Genomic DNA, 25336 nt, shown 5'->3' with positions numbered 1-25336 from the left:
GGGGCTATAAATATATTTATTAAAATTTTAAAAAGATGGCATGTCAGAGGAAAAACAATTCTAATGAGACTTGACACAGTGACAATAATACATAGGGAAGGCTTGGGACAAAGTTCTGACAGGGTGCTTGACACATCCTACAAAATTGCTAAGAGAACACTTGACAAATAATATGAAAACTGATGCCTGGCTCTTAGAACTACAATAAATTTTATTAAGTAAACATGGAATAAGTAAATATATGTATATCTCTACATATAACTTATAGTTAGGCTTTTGGAGTTATGGCTCTGATACTGAATTTCCACCACATTCTTCTCATCCTGGGCTTATTTTGACTCTCTGTGGTTGAGACAAGAAAGAAAAGAAATGCTAGTGAGTTCACACTGCCTACTCACTGGTCTTTTCCTCCTGTCCTTCAAAGCCTACATGAATTCCTAAGTCAAAGGAAGATATGGCCTGTGCTTTGAAAGCTGACCTGGGATTGGGGAACCCACAGCATCCTGGGTAGGGAAGGTCTCCAAATAACCCAGCTTTACAGTAAAGGAAACATAACATATTACTTCAGCTTCAGTGTTGCACCCCAAAGGACTACAAGTAGATGATTGATCCAATACCATACGAGAAAAGTGTGTATTCTGGGTTTGGAAGATGTGTCAAAGGACCACTTACATATTCAATAATAATCATCATCATCATTGTTGTCATCGTCATCATCACCATCATCATCTTCTTCGGGGTCACTGATCTCTTCATATATCACTCGAGTCTTCCTTTCCCGCAACCGATGGCTCCAGGCATTTACCCGAACGGTACTGACTCCTGAAATAGGAAGGGATTAGTGCATGAGAGCTAGATAGTTTAGGGCCTTGTTTTGTCAGAAAAGAACAGGGCTTGTTCCTCCCATGAGCCCATAGGCCTTCTCCATTGCCTGTTTTTTTATATCTGCTGACTCACAAAGACTGAGATGTTAGCTATACAGCAGTACAGACCAAAGGCCACTTCAGGTTATATCATCCAGTGTACTGTTTGGTCCCCTCCTCCATCATGTGGTATAGATGTCCCATTTTATCTTCATTGGAAGGAGGACCCTGTGATCATTCTCTTATATGGATTTAAGACGTGAACCCCAGAGTATGTAGAAGACTTGTCCAGTGTCGCATGGCTTTCAGAAGGACAAGTCGAATTATGATTATGGAGACCCATTCTAACATCTGAACATCTGAACTGGTGCTGGATGACCTCCTCACCCAGAAAAGCCTGGGATATTTCAGGACCCATGCCACACACCCAGAACATGCCAGGAAAACCAGAATATTGTTTCTTCCATGATTTCCTCTCATCTAACGTCACTCTACTCTCTGTTCACAAAACATGTGCTTTCTCGTAGGTGTGCAGGTGTCTCTGGAACCTTCCAGAGCCTAGTGCACCTGGAACTCATTTTGGGTTCTTTTCTTCCCATGCTGCCTTCTTCAGCATTTTTTAAACACTAAAGCACTTGTTCAGGCTGTCAGTAGCATTTCTATATTATCTTAGAGGTTAAGCATCATCTCATTTTTCCTAAAGGTTATATTAGCATATATTAATTATATATGCTATTACTTTCAATATGATATTTTGATATGCATATATAATGTGTTTTGATCATGTATCCTCCTCATTAACCTCTTTTGACTCATGCCAATGCCCTTCCTCCCCACTGCTAGATTCCCTTTTATTTCGTAGTGGTTGGTATTGATGGGGCTCAATGAGTTTAATTAGACTCACATACATGTGCTTTGGGCCTCATTGGTCTTGTCCCTTGGAAACTGTTAACTGCCTTCATATCCTCCGAGAGGAGCAGAACCTGGTGAACCCCTCTTTCCGTGACAGAATGTTGAAGGGCTCAGTCTTTTGCAAGTGTTTTTTATGGATTTTCATAACATGCTAATTGTGCCTAATGAAGTATTTCATTTTTTGTAGCTAAGTGAAAAAGAACACAGGAGCTTAAATGGGAAAGGAAGGTCCTTAGTATATCATGTTTCTGAGACTGAATGTTTGCTTTTATATTCTTCATAGACTGTCATTTATGCAAGCAAAAGAGATGTGCGTTTAAGTGTGGAATAAAGATGATTTGGGGAAGAAAAGCACTGGAGGAATTCATGGGTTCTGTGAAAGGCAGACAGTCTATGAAATATAAGGCTTCACACATAAGCTTGTACTTCACTACATGGACAATAATTAAAAGAGTGAATAGAAGGAAGGAGACAATACTGTACCATGATAGTGTGTGCAGACAAATGCAGGCAATGGAGAAAAACAGAAAGGAGACGTGTTGATCAAGGTATCAAAGAATGTGTTGCCAAGTGTGTTACTACACAGGACATTGGTGAGAACACTTCATGTGAAGTTAGATAAGGTAGCACCTGCACCATTTCTGCTGATATCAAGATGTGTCATTGGTCACTCATCATAAGCTGCCTTTCATTCAACTTCCTGATTCATGCATGAGAGAGTCTGTGTATAACTGAAAGAACATTGTTTCTGAGCTTGGAAACACAACTTACTGTCCTTTATTTTACATTTTTATTTATGTGTATGTGTGCATGTCTCTGTATATATGTGACACATGTGTGGGTGTGTGTGTCTGGAGAGGCAAGAGTACTGCGTGAGATCCTCTGGAACTGGAGTGACAGATAATAGTGAGCCACCCAATGTAGGTGCTAGGAACTGAACTCTAGTCCTCAGGAGCTGCAGCAGATACCCTTAACCACTGAGCAATCTCTCCATACCCCCTCTTTATTTCTTTTGTTTTTTTTTTCATTTGGTTTTGGTTTTGAGACAAGATCTCTTCATGTACCCTAGAAAAGTGTTGGTCTAATGACCCTACAGAGCTTTGCAATTATAGGCATGCCAAACACACCCAAATGGAATGTTTAAATGATATAATAGTAAAACTGAATATGTGATCTTATAACCCCTTCTTTTCATTGAATCTTTAACTGTCCTCACTGGCTGCTAACTCTCAGCTCCCTTAACTCTCTATACTAGACTGGAACCTGCAACTGTAGAAACTCCCATTTCATAGTCAGGTGTCTCTGTGGGTTTCTCTAAGGTAGATCACAGTGGGAGGAGTCCACAGTGAAAGGCCTGTAATTTCCAGCAGCAAAGTGCATGGTCCATTTATAGAGCAGAAGCCAGCTAGTGATTCCTGCTTGGAAAGCGTCAGGATGAAAGAATGAACAGACTCTGGATTTCAGAAAAGAAAGAAGACATGAGTGCGTTTCAGTGGTCTGGGCTATGGACTAGAGAGCTAGTGAAGTGCTGCTCATGTCACATTTAGCACAGTTGTGCTGAGCCCCATTATCATTCCTCTAGTTATTAGAATGCTGTGACTGAAGAAATGCTGGCCTGGTACTGTAAATCTGACAAGAACCTATGGTTGCACAGACCCCATAGTGAAAACCCATTTCTATGATTTTGCTAAATGAATGTAGTAGAAACTGACGTCTAAATTCCTGTCTCTCTACCCATAGATAGCTCTCAGACGTTAACAGAGAAGTGCTGTTGTTCAGTGAGTAGTGGCTAATACAGACACTCCCAACTGGTTAGACTGCAGAAAATAAGTGTCTATGGATTGCTCAGCTAAACATTGAACATATATGTCATGCACCTTCCTCCCAAGCTCAAGAACCATTGCAGAAGAGGAGAAAACTTATAAGAAGCAGAAGACAGGGAGGACCAGAGCAATATAGTGTTTTATGGACATGACAGGATTGTTACACTCATGAAGTCACAGGAGGTGTCTTTGCCCACATAAGACCTGCATAGGATTGAGCCTGCCAGCATTCTAGCATGGAGTGAGTAGGGACTCTTAAACTCCCACCCCTTTGTGAGTAGCTGTTGATGATAGACGGCTTTTGTGGGAGGGAGAGTCAGTTTTCTTTAAGAGCGTGGTTGTTAGGCCAACCATACTCTAGTGGATGATTCCACATCACACAGTATACAGACAGCACAAATTAGGCTTGGTTGATTATAAAAACCAAAAACATGAAATTGAGGAGTGTGGGAAAGTGAGAAACACTTCTAGTAAAGATGTTTTATGTTCATGAGATGAGAGAGTAGGGTATGTGTGAATATGATCAAAGTATATTTTATGAAATCCTCAAAGAATTTTTAAAAAATACCATATTGAAAAAGAATTAAGAAATTATGTTAAGGAACAGGAATTAGATTACATCCAACCTGGCATAATGGAAGAAGCTGAAATAGAATCTCTGCCACCAAGTTTTCCACGTATATCACAAAGATCTACTGTCACTCTTGTCAGCTACAAAATAAATAAGAACATCACATACCAAATTAACAAGACCCAAAGTGTAGACAACCTAATGAACTTCCATACAGTTAGAATTGGCATTTGCAACATATGGTGCTTTACATTAAAATTTACACTTTAAGTATCAAATATATTTTACACACTTATCCACCGCCAAAAAGAAACCTATTCTCCACAACATGGGCATGAACTGAAGGACAAACATGGTGCATTCATACAGAAACAGGTGACACTCACCTTTATGCGTTTTATCTGTTGTGTGTAAAAATCATCTTCAGAATCTTTCTCTATGGAAAGTGACAAGTCAGAAGGTTTTGTTTGTTAGTAAATATTTCCAAACTTCAGAATCCTGCCAATTTAGGGAATGCTGGAGTGGAGAGTTACAGCCCACTCATGAAGCAGGAGCTGATGGGGCATGACTGTCTTTGACTTTACTAATGACATAGGCATTATCCATATTATCACTGTATAAGTCTCCTTATGATTGTTTATGAAATGTTCCTTCAGCCTCATCACTGCCTCATCCTATCCGAGTACATTTCCTTTACCTCATAATATTAAATTGGTTTCAGGAAATTTTGACTTGTCTGTACCTTCAGGTGTGGAATAACAGAAAACCTAACAGATGAAATGATTTGAATATTCAGGTATTAACTGCATGAGGAAGGATAAGGGTTTCAGTTCAGTGTTTTGGGGGGGCTATCTAGTGTAATAATTCTCGTTTGCTCTCAAAAACTGGGCAGAAATTACAGGCCTAGAGTTTGCGATCAAGTAAAGTGCTTGTGGGAGCTTTTGCAGTCTGACTTGCTTTCCTGGGGAGTCACTCTGTGTGTGTGTGGGTGGTGTGTGTGTGTGTGTGTGTGTGTGTGTGTGTGTGTGTGATCTCTGTGACAGTGTCTGCATGTGTGTGTGTAGGGGGACTTGTCTGCCTATGTTTAGGATGTGGTACAAGACATTTCAACTGAAGATGTTACACATTTGCCATTTACTTATTATCCAAAATAATGCACATTCTCTTTGATGTTTTAGACTTTGATATGACAGAGTCTTCTGCATAATCCTCTGAATGAACTCTTTTCCACACAGCCCTAACCTGAAGAAGAAAAGACATGCCTGTGACCTTACCAGGCATCTTGCCTGGAAAGGCCATCTTCACATCCCCTCCCTGACCACTCACCTTTACCGTTCGCTTCCACCTGTTCCTTGCAACGCATGAAAACTGGTTGGTTGACTTTGACCCCTAAGAAGACGCAAAGTACTTGTTTTATTTTCCATTTTTTAATTTTTTTTTACATTCCAACCATAGTTCTCCCTCTCACCCTCCTCCCACCCTCTCACCTCTTCCCACCCCACCCCCATCACCTCCCCTCTATCCCACCCCCAGTTCACTCCTCCTCATGGGCAAGGGCTCCCATGAGGAGTCCACATAGTCTGGCACAATAGGTTGGGGCAGGGCCAGGTCCCTCTCCCATGCATTAAGACTGAGCATAGCATCCCACCATAGGGAGTGGGCTCCAACAGGCCAAGGGCTTGTTCTTTAACAGACAGGACAAGAGGGGCAATGCAGCTAGAATCTGGGATGCAGCACAGACCTTAAGGCCCACAAGAACAAGAGACTACAGGAAAGAAAAGTGTGGGCTGCAGGCCTGAGCTCTAGTGTCTGTGGTCTGTGCTCTCAACCCTGAACAAAATGGGAGAGAGCAGCATGCTCAGGTAGCACCTTAACATTTCTCCACAATGAGAAGTATGGTGCAGGAGAGGGACCTGCTACGTGCTGATGAGAAACCGTGGCATAGAAAATAACTGGGAGACACCCAGGCTTGTCTGAACCCAGAACTTCCTGTTACCTAAGCCAGTCATTCTGATGTAGTTTCTCTTCATATACATGTAGACACTTTTCTGCCAGTTTGTCAGCTTTGCCCACTCTTCCTCCGAAAAATATGTACAAATATCCTGGAAGGGCTAGAAAAGAAGGAAATGGAAATTCTGACAATTATTCTGCTGGACATATGTGCCATTCATCCCAGAATGCCATCTGTGTCGGGGGAACTCGGTGGTCCACCTAGAAAATCAAGATAATTGATCCTGGGGAATGTGAGGGCCAGGTGAGACATGTGAATTACACTGGAAATGCTCAGTGCTGCTTATTTCTTCTTTCTCCCCACACATACTTACAAGGGGCTGTGTCATCAAATGCATTTAGTACTAGATCACCAACCTGAAATCCTCAAGGATTCTGTAGAAGAACATGATGAGCATGTGTGTGTGTAGAAACACATTCTGAGACTTATGGAGGTCCTGTGGAGACTTTGGTCCTTGTCCTGAATGTCCCTACTTTCTACCCTCTGAGAAATCTCTCTACAGTGGCCCTTGGTCACTCAGTTGCTTCTGTCCACACCTTGCCTGGTCACCATACCTGAAATACTTTCTTTGGTTCATTAGTCTCTTCCGCAGGTCTCTCTCCATGGCAACACTCTGCTTTCATGTTGGCGGGATCAGAGATATTCTGAAGACCCTATCTGATTTTCTTCCAACACAAAATGTCCTGAGAAGGAAGGAGGAAAGTAACACTCAGTACGTGAAATTTCCTTGTGCTCCTTTTCATCCTGACATCGCTTACCCCTGATTAGATCTATGGGAGAATTAGTGGTTAGGAGTTAGTTGGATTCTATGAGCATGGATGAAGTTAGTCTCTGAGAATGGGTCAAGCTTCTGTCCTGATTAGTTGCCCTGCAGTGTTCCCTGAGATTAAGAGAAAAGAGAAAGATATTGAATTGAGCAAGCACAGTCCCATGTTCTCACCTGTATGAAGAAAGTGAAACTGATTTCATAGAAGCTAAAGCGGTTGCCAGTGGGAGACGGGTGGTGGGGCCTTCAGAAGAAAGTACAACAAGCCCAAAACATGCAGCGACGAAGATACCTACTGGTGTTTTGCAGTACACTTTCGTGACTAGTTTATATCTCTATATGATCAATTTGTAAGGAAGGAAAAGAGCAGCCAAAGTTTCCTTCCTATGCCTATCGAACAAGGTAGTTGGAAGGTTGAGGTAGAAGGGTCCTATGTTCAATGCCTGCCTGAGCTACAAAGTGAAATCAAGGCCAGACTGGGCAATACATAATTAAATCCCACAGGACTCCTACCTACCATGTAATAGGCCCTTGCATTAATTTCCCAGTTTTTCCAGAAAATAGTAGGAGAGGTTATAAAACTTCACTAATGTAGAAGTGATAAATACATAAGTACGGATACATATGAATTACTCATATTTGATAAGCACACCCATGCGTATCTTGAATCACCATACTGTATTTTAATTGCATGTGCATTATTGTATATCAATTAAAATAAATTGTGAACAAAACTCAGAACAAATTCTCTTAGGAAGCTAGGCTTGGTGGTGAACACTGTGTTCCTAGCACTTAGGGTAATGAGACAGGAAGATGGGGAGAGTTCAAGGCCTTCCTGTACTACATATAAGAGACTTGGTCTCATAAAAAAAGAGCAGTGTAAAAACTAGCATGTCTATGTTAGATAAGCAGCAAATGGACTTCAAAATATGTTTTAATATTACTTTTTGAGGCGTATTAGTATGTGTACCCATGCATTCACGTGTCATCATATGTCTGTGATGGTCAGAGAGCATCTTACAGGAGTCTATTCTCCCTTTCTACCATGTGGATCCTGACTATAAAATTTAGGCTTGGCAACTGGCACCTAACAAAATAAGAATGCTGTCTCTTCATTAAGTTATTTTCCTTTGTAAATGTTTTTATTTTGTATTGGCTTTTGTGGCTGGATTTCAAAAGATGGCTTTCATCCTGACCTACTACTCATTCATGTATACCATTATTCTTTTCTTACATTTCACCTTCCATGCTCCTTTCCTGCAGCTCCTTCCAGCTTTGGTAGTTCCTTAACTTCCCACCATCAATTCCTTCCTGGCCTCGAGGCTATTAGGTACATATCATTAGATGTAGACTTATCATGTGGAAGACAACCTTAGATATTTATTGTTCTATTTTTCAATTTCAGTCACTTGCTCTCCTCTCTACCCAGAATTCTTTCCTTCATCCGTAAATAAATGCTTTAACTTTTATTTAAAAAATTAACAGACAATAAATTTTTAAACAAAAGACACATTTCTGGAATTTAAATCCATGTGTCTACATCATTACCAATTCTTGATTTTTCCCCCTTAAGACATAGTATGGATATGATGCTAAGCTGACAGAGAAACTCTGGGCTCAAATAATTCTCTGTATCATCCTATTAAGTAATTTAGATGGATGGCTTTGGTACAGTATCCTGTAACATGTGCAGATATGTTGTGGTGTATTCTGAGGTAAAGTTGGTGAGGAGGTTGCCACATATTTAATGGTCTCCCCGGGTAATGGTTTTCAGAGGTCAAGGAAAGGGATATATGACTCTGCTGTGCCAAAAGGGGTGGATCTGGTAAGTAGAGTGTGAACTACTAGGCTAATTTAGGAATTCCTGCTGAGATAAAAGAGCTGGAATCACCACATCTACAGGACCAACTGTCAGACAGAGTGAATTTGGTGTCCCAATGTACAGGGGTCCTTAAACTGAAGTCATCAGAAAAGTTGTAGGGAGTGGACATTGAGGTATCTATGGGACCATGAAGATGGCAGCTTTATTCAAGGAGAAGTTGGGAAGTAGCCCCTCTAACAGAGACTATTTGATATCACTAAGGATGGAGGAAATCCCAGGCATATAGTTTGTGAAGCTAAGAGGCTTCCCTCAGAAACAGTGGCACATGAGTCTCTCACATGGTTATAGTTTCTAGGATTCTTAAGGAATTGCCTGGTAAGGGTTTAGCTCACAGCACAGTACTAAGTATTGAAGATAGCTGAAGACACAAGAAAGACACAAGTACTTGGTTGATCTACACAGGCTCCTAACTTTTCTATCTGCTCAGGTTTAAATTATTGGGGTATCCCTCAGAAAGAACTTACCTTAGACACGAAGGGATGAGGAAGTCTTTCTCCAGAAAGAGACCAAGTGCCTTGATTCAGCTGACCCTAGAAAGAAAAGCAGCCCTCTAGAACTGTCTGTCTCTAAGGATGTCTCAGGAAAGTGAGTGGGGCCAGTGAGGTAAGAATGGAGTGGAGGGGTTCCCAGGGTTCCGGGGCAGAAGTACATCACAAAGGGGGTGTACGCCCGCCTAACGTGTCATCGTATCCCTTCATAGCACTGGCTATCCAGGGCCTGCTGACCTGTTGAGATGTACATTTCTATGGCTATGTGGGCTTTCCCTGTGTCTAGACTATAATTCCACCCTCTACTGTGCAATTGTTCACCTAAAAAACAAAAGCTTACCATTTCAAATCCTTCTCCACAGTCCTCCTTAATCAGTCTAACCTGGGATCTCTGTACAATAAATTCATAACATTTAAATTATTTATTAAGAAAATTATTAAATGTGAACATATTCCTATATGTGCTATCTCCCCAAAGACCCAAAAGCTTGTTTTCTATGGATATTCTTATGAATACAATGCACAGTGTGCATGTGATTAGAGTTTATTTTGCTCCTTAAGTGCGTCCATTAGGAAGGTTTCTCTAATAATATATGCCTCTGTTGGCATCTAAAACTTTCTAGACTTCCATTTCTGTCAGGAATGCCCTACTCAGAATGACTAAGACTCCTTCAGCCAAGGAAATGGTCCATGGACCTTAGAACCACTAATAAAACTTTCACTGCATAATCTCTTTGTGGTTTTTTTCTGGCTTATTTTTTATTTAAATTAAAAACCAATCTTTTTTTACATATCCCAGTTCCCTTTCCCTCCTGTCCTCCCATTCCCCCTATCATCTCCCCACCCCACCCCATCCACTCCTCAGGGAGGGTGAGGGCTCCCATGGGGGATCATCAAAGTCTGTCACATCATTTGGGGCAGGGCCTAGACACTCCCCATGCATCTAGACTGAGAGAGTATCCCCTCATAGGGAATAGGCTCCCAAACTCATGCACTAGGGATAAATTCTGGTTCCACTGCCAGCAGTCCCATAGACTGCCCAGGACTCCCAACTGACACCCATGTTCAGGGCGCCTGGTTCAGTCCTATGCTGGTTCCTCAGATGTCAGACTGGGATCCCTGAGCTCCTATTTGCTCAGGTCAGCTGTTTGTATGGGTTTCCTCAGTCTGGTCATGACACTTTTACTTATCACTTCTCCCTTTCTACAACTGGATTCCAAGAGTTCGGCTCAGTGCTTGGCTGTGGATCTCTGCTTCTGCTTCCATCAGCTACTGGATGAAGGCTCTGTGATGGCATTGAAGGTAGTCATCAATCTCATTATAGGGGAAGGGCATTTAAGGTAGCCTCTCCACTATTGCTTAGATACTTAGTAGGGGTCATCCTTGTGGGTCCCTGGGAATTTCCCTATTGCCAGGTTTCTTGTTAATCCCATAATGGCTCCCTCTATCAAGTTATCTCTTTCCTTGCTCTCCTCTATTCTTCCCCCAACTCAATTTCCTGAACCCTCATGTTCTCTTCCCCTCCCCTTCTGTATACATACAGAAGTCTGTATGTATCCTAGGGTTTTCTATCAGCTTGGCATCATAGCCACACAATATCGCAAAGGGAAAAAAATCATAAGAATACACCTAATGATGCATGTACATGGATTGATGTTTAAGCATTTTCCCAGAAACATGTATAATTTCTTGATTCAATAAAAGGTTGAGAGGATGAAGAGATCACTCAAGAGGAGCGAAGAGCACTGGCTGTTCTCCCAAATGACCCAAGTTCAGTTTCCTGCATTCATGTAGGGCAGCTCACAACTAACTGTAATGACAGCTGAAGGGTATCCGTTGCCCTTTTCTGGCCTCCACAGTCCCCAGGATACACATTGTGCACACACACAACACATATATATACATATAAAGAAAATTATTTCTAAAATGAAAATTTAGCTGGTCATAGCGGCGTATGCCTTTACCCTCAGCACAAGGAAGTAGAAGCTGGCAGATCTTTATGAGTTCAAGAACAACCTGCTCTACACTGAGAGTTTCAAACTAGTCCCAGCTATATAGTGAGACCCTGTGTGGTGGTTTGAAAGAGAATGATCCCCAGAGGCTCCTACATTTGAATGCTTGGTTCCCAGCTGGTAGAACTGTTGAGGAAGGATTTGGAGGTATGACCTTGTTGGAAGAGGTGTGTCACTGGGGGAAGGCTTTGAAGTTTCAAAGCCCACACCTCTTCCAGTTGACTTTCTCCCCCACCACTCTGGCTTGTGTTTGTGCCTCAAGATGTAAGCTCCCAGATAGTGCTCCAGCACCATGTCTACCTGCCTGCTGCTGTGCTCCCCACCATGAAGGTCGTGTACTCCCTTCTGAAATGGTGAGCCCCCAATAAACTCTTTCTTCTATGAGTTATCTTGGCCATGATATCTTATCACAGCTATATAAGAGTAAGACAGAAGCTGGACCAGGGAGTAGGATATTGCTGTGATTGGCCTCAACATGATGTTCTCTGGTGGGATCTGGAAGCCTTTTTGAGGCTAGACTAGGAAAGCTGCTGAATGCTCTAAGCAGGGCTAAGAAACTAATAGAAGTTTGGAAGACAGAGGTTCTGAGAGCAATGTGAGTTATTAAGACCCTAAAGGTGAACAATACTAGCAATTAGGCTTGAGAACATTCTTGTGATATTTTGGTAAAGAATATGGCTGGGCTTTTTCCCTTGTCCTAAGAGTCTGCCTGAGGCTAAATTAAAGAATTTTGGTCCAATTTCATTGGCAGAGGAGATTTGAGGACAGCCTAATATTGCTTCTGTTGTGTGGCAATCAGCAACCACTTTTATGCAGAACTACAGCAAAAAAGAGAAAGCTGGGCAAAAAGGTACAATTTGTACTAAAAGAGGTAGTAGGAGGCCTGATGCAGGGTGTAACAAAGGGGGTGGTGTTCTCAGAGCAAGCCCTCCACCAGCTAAGCTTTCAAGTTGTAAAAGAAAAGGCCTAAAGAATTATATGTCAATAAAAGGCATCAATAAATCAAAGCTTATGAATTATAATTCAAGGTGGGCACCAGGTTCCATCCAAAGCAGGCAGCCATACTTGGCAACATCATCCAGATGGTACTGGCTTTAGAGTCAGGAAGGGTACTAGAGTAAAGGGGTTGAAGAATCTTCCTCCACAGTTAAGGAATGTTATAAAGCCAAGCATGTGGCAGGCAGCCCCTGCGTAGAGGCACTGAGAGACCATTGCATGGAGCTCTGAAAGTGAAGTCTGGATAGTGTTCAATACCCCAAGATGTTGGAGATTTCAGAGATTATCCGCCAAGGATCACTGCAGACAGGAAGTAGAGCCAGTTATAATCAGCAAAACTGAAGAGGTAGGCATCTAAGCTATTTGACGTCAGAGCTACAGGATTTGGAGTTTGTCCTACTGGGTTTTGGTGTTGCATTGGCCCAGTATTTCCTCACGATGCCCACATTTCTATCTTTTGGAATTATAGTGTATTTTCCTTGAAATTGTATATGGGAAATATAATTTGCTTTTTGATTTTCCAGGGGGTTGCAATTAAGAGGTTACTTTGAGTCTCAGAAGAGACTTTGAGCTCTTAAACTGTGTTGAGACTGTGAAAGTCTATGGAAGCTTTTCAAATTGGATTAAAGAAAGTTTTACACTATGATATGAGCACAAGCCTGTGAGGATCATGGAGTAGAATGTGGTAGGTTGAATGGGAACAGCCTCCATAGGCTAGTGTATTTGAATACTTGGTCCTCAGTTGGTGGGAAGGATTTGGAGATGTGGCCTTGTTGGAGTAGGTGTGACTTTGAGGGAGGAGGTGTGTTGCTCTGCCCTGAGCTCTCAAGTTTCAAAAGGCCAAGCCAGGCCCAGTGGCTCTGTCTTCCTCCTGCCTTCAAATCAGGAGATAGATCTCTCAAGGTACTTCTCCAGTACCATTATCCCAGTGTGTCATTCCCACATCCTTTCAGTCTTTATTCAGGATCTCCTCACAAAGCCCAGAATGGCTTTGATCTCGAAGTCAAGGTAGTTCTTTAACAAGTGATCCTTCTTTCTCTGCCTCCAGATTATCTTTCAGGTCTGTGAAACCAGACCTACCTTCTCTCATACTTTATTATATAACTAATCACAGCATCTTATGAACTAAAGATGCTCAAAATGCACTGTGAAATATTGCTGCTTGGAATAGAGAGACATGGCTCAGGCACAAAGGTTCTTGCATAGCCAGCCTTACAATCTGAGTTGGATCCCTTGAAACCATACAAAGATGGAAGGAGAGAGCCAACTACACAAACTTATTGTCTGACATTCACACAGTAGCACATGCACACGCCTAAGTACATCAGGAACGCATGTAGTGGTAGTAAATTATTTTAAGACCCACTAGAACTTAGACCTCCTCTCCAACTATATTTGGTACTTATCCTACCTATTTTTGATGAACTCTTCATTGCCAACCCTCTAGTGACCAGTGTTTGATTTCTTTTATAAATTTATTTATTTGTTTGTTTGCTTGTTTTACAGCCCAGTCACAGTTTCCCATCCCTCCTCTCCTCCCAGCCCCCTCCCACTCCAACCCCTCTGTTCGCACCCCCCAATCCACTCCTCCCCCATTTATGTTTAGAATATGACAGGTATCCTTGAGTATCAACAAAACATGGCATATCAAGTTGCAGTAAAGACCGAGTGTCTCCCCATGTATTAAGGCTGGGCAAGGCAACCAGTATGGAGAGTAGAGTCCCAAAAGCCAGTAAAAGAGTCGGAGACAGCCCCTGTTTCTGTTGCTAGGAATGCCACAAAAGGGGCAAGCTATACAACTGTCGCATATATACATAGGGCTAGGTCAGTCCTATGCAGATTTTCTGGTTGTTGGTTCAGTCTCTGTGAGCTCCTATGAGCCCAGGTTAGTTGATTCTGTGGGTTTTCTTGTGATGTCCTTTACTCTTCTGACTTTTCCTTCCACATATGGATGAGAACTTTGTGGTTTCTGCCCTCCTGTGCCTGCTGTGTCCAGAAAACACCTCACCCCTCACAGAGACTCAAGGACTCTTCACACATTCATTGTGAAGGGTATCCTTTTCAGTCAAGATGGCTGAGAAGGTTATAGACATCTCCTTTTTTCTTCAGATCAGGACTGTGTGGACAGGATTTCATTTGTAAGAATACCTAGAAGGGTATGTCACATAAAATTCTAAAACAATAATAAAGAAAGTATATTATCATAGATGATGAGTAAATGGCAAACATGCACCACCTTCAGTTTGAGTGTGCACTGTCCTGTATGGCATCTAAACACAGAGTCAAGAGTCACATTTCACCCTATATATACACATGAAGACACTGATATTTTCCATGGGTTACAAATCTCTCTCTCTCTCTCTCTCTCTCTCTCTCTCTCTCTCTCTCTGTCTCACACACACACACACACACACACACACACACACACACACCTAGTTTATCTTATCAGGCAATATAAACCTCATAGGATAAAACTGGGCATGGTCAGTAGCCCAGAGCCTTGTACTTTTTAAAGAACTAATGAATTCAGGGCACAGGAGACAAGATGTGTTCTCATGTTCTTCTCTAACATAAAACCTCCAAGACATTCAGGGGTTCCTAACTGCTGGTATTCAGGCTTTACAGGGAAGAGGAAAGAGTTCATGACTGAGGTCAGTGGGAATTCATTAGCATTTCTTTTTTTCTTTTTTTCCAAAACAGGGTTTCTCTGTGTAGCTCTGGCTGTCCTGGAACTCACTGTGTAGAGCAGGCTGGCCTCAAACTGGTAGCTCTGCCTGCCTCTTCCTCCCAAGTACTGGGATTAAAAATGGCATGTGCCACCACCACCATGCTCATTGGCATTTCTTTACCTTCTCTCTCCTTGTCTCAATTCCAGGAAAGTGAAAGAAAACTGATTGTGAAGAAAAGAGCATTCAGGATCATGGGCTTTAAAACAAACAAAAGGAAATTGTCCAATAGTGAACTATTATTGTTCTGTGCCAAGCACACTCTCAATCCTGATTCTGTTTTCCTAAGGTTTATTTTACTTTTCCTGTGTGTGTGTGTGTGTGTGTGTGTGTGTGTGTGTGTGTGTGTTGGTCTGTGTTGGTCTGTTCATATGTATGCTGTTTCTGTGCATGAAGAGAGAGGATGATGGACAAAGAGAGGGAGGGAGGGTGAGAGAGAGAGAGAGAGAGAGAGAGAGAGAGAGAGAGAGAGAGAGAGAGAGAGAGAGAACATGCCTATGAAGCCTGGAGAGTTTGACAGATCCCTTAAAGATGGACTTATGTGTGGTTGTGTTTCCAGATGTATGCTCTTGGAACCCAACTCAAGTCATCTGGAAAAGCAGCAAGTATTTTTCACTGCTGAGACATCTCTTCAGCCACCAAAAGCCTGGCTCTTACAATGTTCAAAATTGGTTAGTAATTCTCTTACCCCTTTATATCACCATTGCTCTCATTTTGTGCTACTCAATATGCATTATTTTCACCATTTGTGGGGCATTCTATAAACACTGCTCTGCCTGAGTGACAATCATTGTGTTAGCATTTTTCATGCTCTCTGTCAAACATTCTGTTCCACTGGTCTGACTATGTCAAGCACCCATAAGCCTTGTCATTAGTTGGTGCCAGCACATATATCATTATAAGTGTACCCAACTGAAGAATGAATGAAATATGTCAAAAAAAGAACACAGTTGAATCCTCAGATTATGAAGTTGAGTGAAAGAATCCCAACAATGTGTGCACTCAATGTGTGTTAGAGCTTTGGGTATCAACCACTGGTGGTTTTTTTGATGGGGGAAGTCTTCTGTACATGTTTCTCTTATTGGTTGATGAATAAAGCACTGTTGGCCAATAGGAAAGCAAGATAGGAGGCAAGGAGAATTCTGAGAAATGTAGTAAAGAGAAGTAGCCATGTGATCCAGGCAGGAAGTGACATAGCAGGCAGAATCAGAATATAAGCAGGGACAAGCAGGAAATCACTCTCTTCTCTTCTCTTCTCTGCGAAAACACTGAGCAGACACGATGTAGACCCCAACAGAGTAAGAGACCCGGACCTTATCTCAGGCAAGATAAGACGATGTGAAAATACTTGGATTATTAGAAAATAGGTAAATAATTAAGACTGAGCTAGCCAAATAAGAAACCTTAGCCAATTGCCAACAGTTTAATAACAAATATAGAGTCTGCATGTTTCTTTGGGGCAGAGAAGGGTGGCAGGACCTATCTGGGCCAAGAAAGCCTCATGTTACATTTTCTGGAAGGCTGTAGAACTTTTTGGACAGGGACCCAGTGGTTAGACATTGTTACATAGGGATTAGGCTTAACACTATAGACTAGACCCTTTTCCTGACCAAGATTAGTGAGATATGCCACAAACTCCTGCAACCACAGAGCCCTAGCTTCCAGGCCTCCCCACAGGGTAGACGGTATTCCCTTCAATGATGGGTCAAAAGGAATCCTTTCCCACTTTTAGTTGCTTCTTTTGATATTTGATCAGAAATGTAGCACATTAATACAGAAAGCTCTCATCAAGAAGTAGGGGCATAAGCCGGGCAGTGATGGTGCACACCTTTAATCCCAGCATTCGGGAGGCAGAAGCATGCGGATCGTTGTGAGTTCGAGGCCAGGCTGGACTGACAGCCTCCAAAACAATACAGAGAAATCCTATCTCAAAAAAAAGTAGGGGCATAGCTATGATAAACAGACCATCAGGTGTTTCACAACCAAGGACTTGTGGACTGACTTTGAGATAAAGACTTGGGGTGGAACAGTCTACTCCCAGTATATTTTGCAAGGAATAGAGATGAAGCAGTCAGCTCTGGGAAAGATAAGGAAGGAGAGAAAGGACTATATTTTAGAACATACCATTTTGTGCTGGAATAAATGAAAGACTCCTGTGTTATAAGAGGTGTACATCTGTGTTAAAATGCCTCCTTCCACATTGAGGCTGTAGGGTCACCCTTCAGCACTGATCAAAGAATTTACCAGTGGTCCTGAAACAATATTTCCAAATGGAAATAATTATTACTTTGTACTATTGAACCATACACAGTCATAGAAGGTGGAATCTCAACGTTCTTACCCTCGTATTCATGTAACCTGGAGACCCTGGTATATGTTAGGCCTTCGCCAGAATTCCAGTATTTGTCTCCCACAGGAAAAGAGGAGTTGGGAATTCATTATGATGTCAGGAACAGTGGGAATGACTATAGTACAAGTTGGGGAGAGAGAAATGTATGTGCTCAGTATCTAGTCCCAGACCCTGAGTATATATTGTAGAATCATTTCCCAAGTGTAGAGCCCTCAGACTAGAGAGTGACATGAGGAAATAGGAGGGGAATGTTGCCACCCAGGCAAAAGATAGAGCTATCTGTTTGCAGAAGAGTGTTGGCTGAGTAGCAAGGCTGAGACAGTATTGAGTCTAGACCGTCACTTTATGTCTCTATGCAAATAGGGAAGTGACTCTGGAAATTTTTTTCTCAATATATGTTTTTATTTAAATTGGAAATATTCATGCTTCACATGTCAATCCCAGCTCCCTCTCCCACCCTCCTCCCTTGTCCCTCCACCAGCCCCCCAGCCCCCAGCCCAATCCCCACATCATTCCCTAGGGAGGGTGAGGCCCTCCTTGGGGGATCTCTAGAGTCTGTCATTTCATCCAGGGCAGGGCCTAGGCCCTCCCCCATGTGTCCAGGCTGAGAGAGCATCCCTCCATGTGGAATAGGCTCCCAAAGTTCATTCGTACGCCATGGTGGACACTGATCTATTACCCAAGGCCCCAGAGATTTCTGAGGCCTCCTCACTGACGCTGTATTCATGGAGTCTGGATCAGTCCCATGCTGGCCTCTCAGCCATCAGTCTGGGGTTCAAGAGTTCCGCCTTGTCCGGTCAGCTGTCTTTGTGGGTTTCACCAGCACAGTCTTGACCCCTTTGCTCATCACTCCTCCATCTCTGTCACTGGGTTCCAGGAGTTCAGTTCAGTGTTTAGCTGTGAGTATCTGCCTCTGTTTCCATCAGTCACTGGATGAAGGTTCTAGGGTGGCATATAAGGTAGTCATCAACCTTATCATCAGGGAGGGGCTATTAATGTAGTCTCTCTGCTATTGCTTAGTTTGCCAGTTGGTGTTATCCTTGTAGATCTCTGGAAATCTCACTAGTGTCCACTCTCTATTCAAATGACTCTGAAAATGTAGGTCATCTTCCTCCCTGAAGCATAGAATTTGTGGTTGGATTAGCCAACACAGGAGTCAAGTTTAAGGAACTGATGCTAGATTCTGAGCCACCACAGAAAATAGTTTTGAGGAGAAAACAAGCTTTTGTGGTTAAGCCATACTGTTGTTCTCTGTAATTGTGTCCTCAGTAATTTACACGGGTATACTAGCTTAAGGACAGCACCAGAAGTCACAGGAAAACACCCCTGTGTCTGGGGACAAGGAATGAGTCTCCTTTCCGTATCATCATTGAACATGATCTGGTGACTTCACACTAGTCCCTGGGGAAACACAAAGCAATGTTTAGCTTCTGGTCTCTAAATGGTGAGTGCAGAATCGAAAGAGAACAGGAATCTGGGAAAAACTCTTGTAGTTGTAAAGATACAGAGCAAGCTATGTCTACATCAGGGGAACTGAGATTTGGAGAGGTTAATTAATGTGCAGAGTTGAATGTGTTACAAAACGGGAATGCCAAAGAAGGTCCTGTGAGTGTCCAGATTCCCTGCAGAACTCATTTACAGTGTCAGGTCTTCCAGGTTCTCTAGTCAACTGCGAACTGCCATATCATCTGCCCAGCCATCTGGCTAGCAGGCCATCCCATGGATTTTAGTCTTGCCAAGCTCTGTAATCATCAGATCCAAGGGGCTCCACATAAGCTGCAAAAATACCACAGACTTCAAGAGTGTCTTACAAATCCTACTAAAAACTCAAGAAGCTCAAAGTAATGCTTTACCCCATTGCCATTTAACCTGCACATTCCACTTTGCAGCAATCCCTGACCCCATGTTCAGAAATTTGTAAAAATCTCCTTGAAGGTGTTATGAAAAGGTGGCTAAACCATGAAGAGGCCGCACACAGGAACTGACTGGAATACCCCACAGTCTGTGGAAAGGAAGGAGCATCCCTCAGGACATTCAGCTCTGAAACTATGGATGAAGGGAGAAAAGAGTACATCTCTAGGAGTCAGGGTTAATTGGCTACATGCTAAAACTTTATACATATGGGTGTTTCTCAAAGAATCAAAAATAGGTTTCTTAAGCTGAATTTTGTTTTCTTTACAAACATAAGAAAATTTTAGACATCTTTGGTCTCTGACTGCCCACTTCAGAGACCCAACTCCCCACCAAAAAACTTTAGAAACAGGAGACTAGAGAACAAGTGAGAGGAACAGAGAGGAGAGGAAGGGTGGGGGCTCAGACAAAAATGGAAGTGTTCAAGGGTACAGAGGGGAGGAGAGGAGAGAAAACGGGAAGCAGAAAGGTAAAGAAAGAATGGTAAAGAGAAGAATGGAAAGGAGGGGTAGAAGAGCTCAGAGAACAGGGTGGAGATAAAAAGTTAGGTAGAAAAGAGAGGAGATTTTCACATTCTTCTCTCTACAGCCCTGGTGGCTTCTGCTACATCTCTGTAGGAGGTCTTCAGGAAACTATTTCACTCAAGATTGGAAGTGGGGTATATACAGGTGACCAGAACAGTGCTTTAGGTCCTTGCTAGAACAACTTAACGCATGTCAGGCACAGTGTATAAATGAAGCTGCAGTTGTCTCCTTGGTTTGTGAATTAGAGTTTGGCTAAAGATTGGATGAGAGATGAAATTGGTTGGGATGTAGTGGTGCATATCTGTAATCTCAGCATTTGAACTACATCAGAAGTGTTGTGACATGGAAAACAACTGAGGCTACTGTCTTAGTGGACTTTTTATTGCTGTCATAAACACTAAAACCAAAAGCAACTTTGGGAGGAAAAGTTTTATCTAGAGGTTTACATGTCTGCATCACAGTCCACTGTTGAGGAAAGCCAAGACAGGAAGCCTGGTGACTGGAACCCACAGCTAAACACTGAACTGAACTCCTGGAACCCAGTGACAGAGAGGGAGGAGTGATGAGCAAAGGGTCAAGACCAGGCAGGTGAAACCCACAGAAACAGCTGACCTGAACAAGGGAGAGCTCATAGACCCCAGACTGATAGCTGAGAGGCCAGCATGGGACTGATCCAGACACCCTGAACGTGGGTGTCAGTGAGGAGGCCTCAACATTCCTTGTGACCTTGGGCAATAGATCAGTGTTTCTTGAGTTCTTTATGTATTTTGCATATTAGTCCTCTATCAGATGTGGAGTTGGTGAAAATACTTTCCAATTCTATAGGCTTCCACTTCTGGCCATGCAGAAGTTTCTCAGTTTCATGGGGTCCCATTTATTAATGGTTGACCATAGTGCCTATGCTAAATAACCATGTTTTGTTCAGAAAGTTATCTCCTGTGCCAATGTGTTCAAAGCTGTTCTCTACTTTATCAATGTATGGGGTTTTATGTAGAGGTCTTTGATCCATTTGGAGTTGATTTTTTGAGGGTGATAAGTATGGATCTATTTTGATTCTTCTATGTATAGACATCCAGTTTGCAATTTGACCAGCACCATTTTGTTGAAGATGCTGTCCTTTTTCCAGTGTTTATTTCTGGCTTTTTATCAAAAATCAGCTGTCTGTAGGTGTGTGTCTTTCAATTTGATTCCATTGATCAACATGTCCAATACCGTGCTGTTTTTATTACTATAGCTCTGTAGTACAGCTTGAAATCGGAAATGGTGAAACTCACAGAAATTCTCTACACTCGTTTGTGTGTGTGTGTGTGTGTGTGTGTGTGTGTGTGTGTGTGTGTGTGTTCCCATATGAACCTGAAAATTGGTAACATGGCCATTTTTCTGTTACTCTACCAATCAATGAGCATGGAAGATCTCATCTTCTAATATCTTCTTCAATTTCTTTCTTTAATGTCTGAAGGATTTTATCATACACTTGCTTAGTTAAAGATAGCCCAAGTTATTTTATATTACTTGAGGCTATTGTGAAAGGTGTTGCTTCCCTAATTTCTTCTTCAGGTCATTAGTCATTTGTATATAGGAGGGCTACTAGTTTTTGTGAATTAATTTTGTGTCCATCTACTTTTATTTTAGTTTTTCTGAGACAATGTTTCTCTGTGTAGCTTTGGAGCCTGTCCTGGAACTTGCTCTGTACACCAGGCTGGCCTCGAACTCACAAAGATCCACCTGCCTCTGCTTCCCAAGTGCTGGGATTAAAGGTGTGCGCCACCACTGCCGGACTCATGTCCAGATACTTTGTTGAAAGTGTTTATCAACTGTAAGAGTTTCCCAGTGGAATTTTTAGAGTCTCATATATACTATCATATCTTCAAATAAAGAGACTTTGACTTCTTCCTTTACAATTTGTATCCCCTTGGTCTCATTCAGTTGTATTTTTGCTCTAGGTAAGGGTTCAAGTACTATATTGACTAGGTATGGAGAGCGGGAACAACCTTGTCTTCTTCCTTGTCTTAGAAGAATGTCTTTGATTTTAAACTGCCTTTATTATGTTATACCTTTATGATATCCCTTGTATCCCTAATTTCTCTGGGACTTTTATCTGGGGTGTTGGATTTTGTCAGAGTCCTTTTCTGCATCCTATGTTTTTTTTTCCTTTCAGTTTGTTTATATGGTGGGATTTTCATATGTTGAACCATCCCTGCATCACTTGGATGAAGCATACTTGATTGTTGTGGATGATCTTTTTGATTTTTTTCTTGATTTGATTTACAAGTATTTTATTGAGTGTTTTTGCACCTATGTTTATAAGGGAAATTGGAAATTGGCCTGTAATCCTTTCTCATTGTTGGATCTTTTTTCTCTTTCTCTCTTTTTTTTGGTTTTTCAAGATCAGGCTTTCTCTGTGTGGCCCTGGCTGTCCTGGAACTCGCTCTGTAGACCAGGCTGGCCTTGAACTCACAGAGATCCACCTGTCTCTACCTCCCAAGATTAAAGGTGTGCCACACCAAGCAACTGCCGCCAGCTCATTGTTGTGTCTTTATATGTTTGGGTATCATAATAATGGTGGCCTTGGATAGTCAGTGTTCCTTCGGTTTGTATTTTGTGGAATAATTTGTGGAGTATCTCATTAACTCTCCTTTGAAAGTCTGGTAGAATTCTGTGATAAAACCATCTGGCCCTGAGCTTTGCATGGAAGGTTTTAATGACTGCTTCTATTTCACTAGGAGTTACAGGTCTGTTTAATTTGCTTATCTGATTTACCTTTGATAAGTGGTACCTATGAAGAAATTTATCTATTTCTTTTTACATTTTCCAATTTGGTGGAGTATGGGTTTTTAAGTATGTTCTTAATATTCAGTGGATTTTCTCAGTGTCTGTTATGTTCCCCTTTCATTTCTAACCTTGTTAACTTGGATATTCTCTCTCCACCTTTTAGTTAATGTGAATAAGGGTTTGTCCTTCTATGATTTTCCCCAAGAACCAACTCTTTGTTTCATTGAGTCTTTGTGTTGTTTAGTTTTGTTTCTATTTTATTAATTTCAGCCCTGAGTGTATTTCTTGCCATCTACTCCTTTGGTGTGTAGTGTTCTTGTGTTATTCCAAAGCTTTCAGGTATGCTTAAGTTATAGCATGAGATCTCTGCAAATTTTTATGTAGGCATATAGTGCTGCAAACTTGCCTCTTAGAGCAGCCTTCATACAATCTGGGGTATGTTGAATATTCATTTTCATTCATTTTTAAAGTCTTTAATTTCTTTCCTAATTTCTGTTTTGATTCATGTGGTGCTTTGAATGACAACAGCCCCCATAGGCTCATAGATTTGACTAGTTGGTCACCAGGAAGTGGTACTATTTGAGAAGGATTAGGAAGTGTGACCTTGTTGTGGGAAGTGTGTCAGTGGGGGTGGGCTTTGAGGTTTCCAATGCCCATATCAGGCCCAGTGTCCCTTTCTGTAAGCAAGCTCCAATTAAATGTTGTTTTCTATAAGTGCTGTCTTGGTCATAGTGTCTCTTCACAATAATAGAACAGTGACAAAAACAAAGACATAGCCCCCAAAATTGTTGCTTCTTGAGTAAACTCGACTTAATTATGAAAAAAAAAACCTTTTAATTTTATTCTTTTCCAACTATTTTCCAAAGCAAAGAGTACTTATACCACACAGGAAAACAGTATTTTGAGAACCTGGAGTCCAGCTCTTCCTCCCAGACGAGACTGTGTTCCCAGGGAACACCTATTTGCACCTCGCCCCCTGCTGGAAACATCCTTCTCTGCATGCACCTCACAAACCGCACAGAAAGGCTCAGGACAATGCAGAGCACACGGTCAGGGTCTCAACTCTGCCCTCTAGGGGCTGAATGGAGCCAGGCAGAATCTCCAGAGGGGTCCCTGAGACAAACTGGACAAGAAGCAGAAACCCAGCTCCATGGAGCCACTTGGCACCTGCATCTCAGCCCTCGGAAACACCATCATCTATTGGAACAGAGAAACTGGTCCTGGAGGGTTAAGACTCCAGTGATCACCCACAGCATCCCCGTGAGAACCTCGCTGCCCTGAGTCTCCTGTGTTGTCTGCCTGCCATGGATGGCTCCCATAGCTGCCTTAGCTCCCAAGACACATTAACAGGCTGTTTGGAAAGGTGATAAGACCAGAGAATCTGGGAGGGGAGACTGGAGGAAGGAAATGGCAGAAGGAGGGGGAGAAAAGGTAGAGGGTGGCCTGGATGATATCCTCATGTTCCACTCCCTGAAGCCCTGGAGCTTTTTGCCATATCACCAGAGGAGGAATGCAACCAATTCCTTTATTCAGATCCCTCCCAGGAGTCCCTAGCAGCTTAGGTTTTATTTGATTCTGGAAGTGGTCAAGTTGACACCCAAGCCTACCATTACAGTGTGAATGGTGAATGGTTAAATCCTATTCTTCCTTTGAAACGTGAAAGAATCCCTCTGCATTGTAATTCAATTTGCTGCTATGATGTCTTTATTACTTACATTTTTGACGAAAAAAAACTGTTGCCTTTTACCAAATTTGAATCAGGGGCTTTCTGTGATCTTAATTCTCATGATTCCCCAACCTTGGGCTTATTCATTAGTCCAGCGCCTCTCCAGTTAATTCACATATATGTTGGGTGAGTGTGGTAGCCTGACTGTAATCCCAATCCTCAGAACAAACACAAAGAACTTCCATATCAAAACAGCTAGCTAGACTAGCCAAATCATTGAATTATGGCTTCAGTATATTAGAAAGCAAGCAAGGAATACACTGGACATCAACATCTGGCCTCTACATAGACCTACATACAAATGCAGTCACACCCAAAATGTCCTGATCACACATTTGCAAACTCACCTTATATACATGCATACAGTGCAAAAGTATCATGACTAATTGGTTATTCTTCTGTAAGAGCTCATATTTCTCATCCTCATCCTGGGCTTATCTACTAAATATGATATTTTGAGTTCTATTGAATTTTGTGCAAATTTCAGAACTGCATCATTTTTTGTTTGGTTTTTCAAGACAGGCTTTCTCTGTGTAACAGCACTGACTGTCCTGGAACTCACTCTGTAGACCAAGCTGGCCTCAAACTCAGAGATCCACCTGCCTCTGCCTCTGCCTCCCAAGTGCTGGGATTAAAGGTTTGTGCCACCACTGCCCAGCTCTAGCTCATCATTTTTTATGACAAAACTGCCATTGTTTCTATACGTGAGATCCGATTTCAAATTTGTGTCATGTACCATCCATTTGTTGGTGAGAATCTAGGCTGATTCCACTTCCTGGATATTGTGAGTAGGCCTGCAATCAACACAAATGTACAAGTATCTGTGTGACACTGACTTTCAGTCAGTTATATAATCACTTTCAGAGCTATAAAATTGGGTCATATGGTATATTTAGGTATATTTTTTAGGTTTCTGAAGAAGTTCTGTACTAATGTCCATTTTGAATATATAAGTTTACATTCCCACCAATAGTGACTAAGGGTTCCTCATTCCCCAGATCCT

The 25336-nt window shown here is 42.0% G+C and overlaps 1 protein-coding gene across 1 annotated transcript; it reads right to left on the bottom strand.

Moving 5' to 3' along the window:
• Positions 1–676: 676 nt before the first annotated feature.
• LOC121138163 (protein SSXA1-like) lies at positions 677–6803 on the bottom strand. The gene is made up of 6 exons (XM_040740963.1): positions 6735–6803; positions 6166–6280; positions 5496–5558; positions 4556–4605; positions 4225–4309; positions 677–822 (listed from the first exon to the last, which is right to left on the bottom strand). The coding sequence occupies exons 1-6, from the start codon at positions 6801–6803 to the stop codon at positions 677–679; spliced, it is 528 nt and encodes a 175-aa protein (XP_040596897.1).
• Positions 6804–25336: the final 18533 nt, after the last annotated feature.

Source organism: Mesocricetus auratus, unplaced genomic scaffold (assembly GCF_017639785.1).
Source record: "Mesocricetus auratus isolate SY011 unplaced genomic scaffold, BCM_Maur_2.0 contig_13330_pilon_obj, whole genome shotgun sequence".
NCBI lineage: Eukaryota > Metazoa > Chordata > Mammalia > Rodentia > Cricetidae > Mesocricetus > Mesocricetus auratus.
Note: the sequence above shows the minus strand (reverse complement) of the source record. Positions and strands in the feature narration are given on the sequence as shown.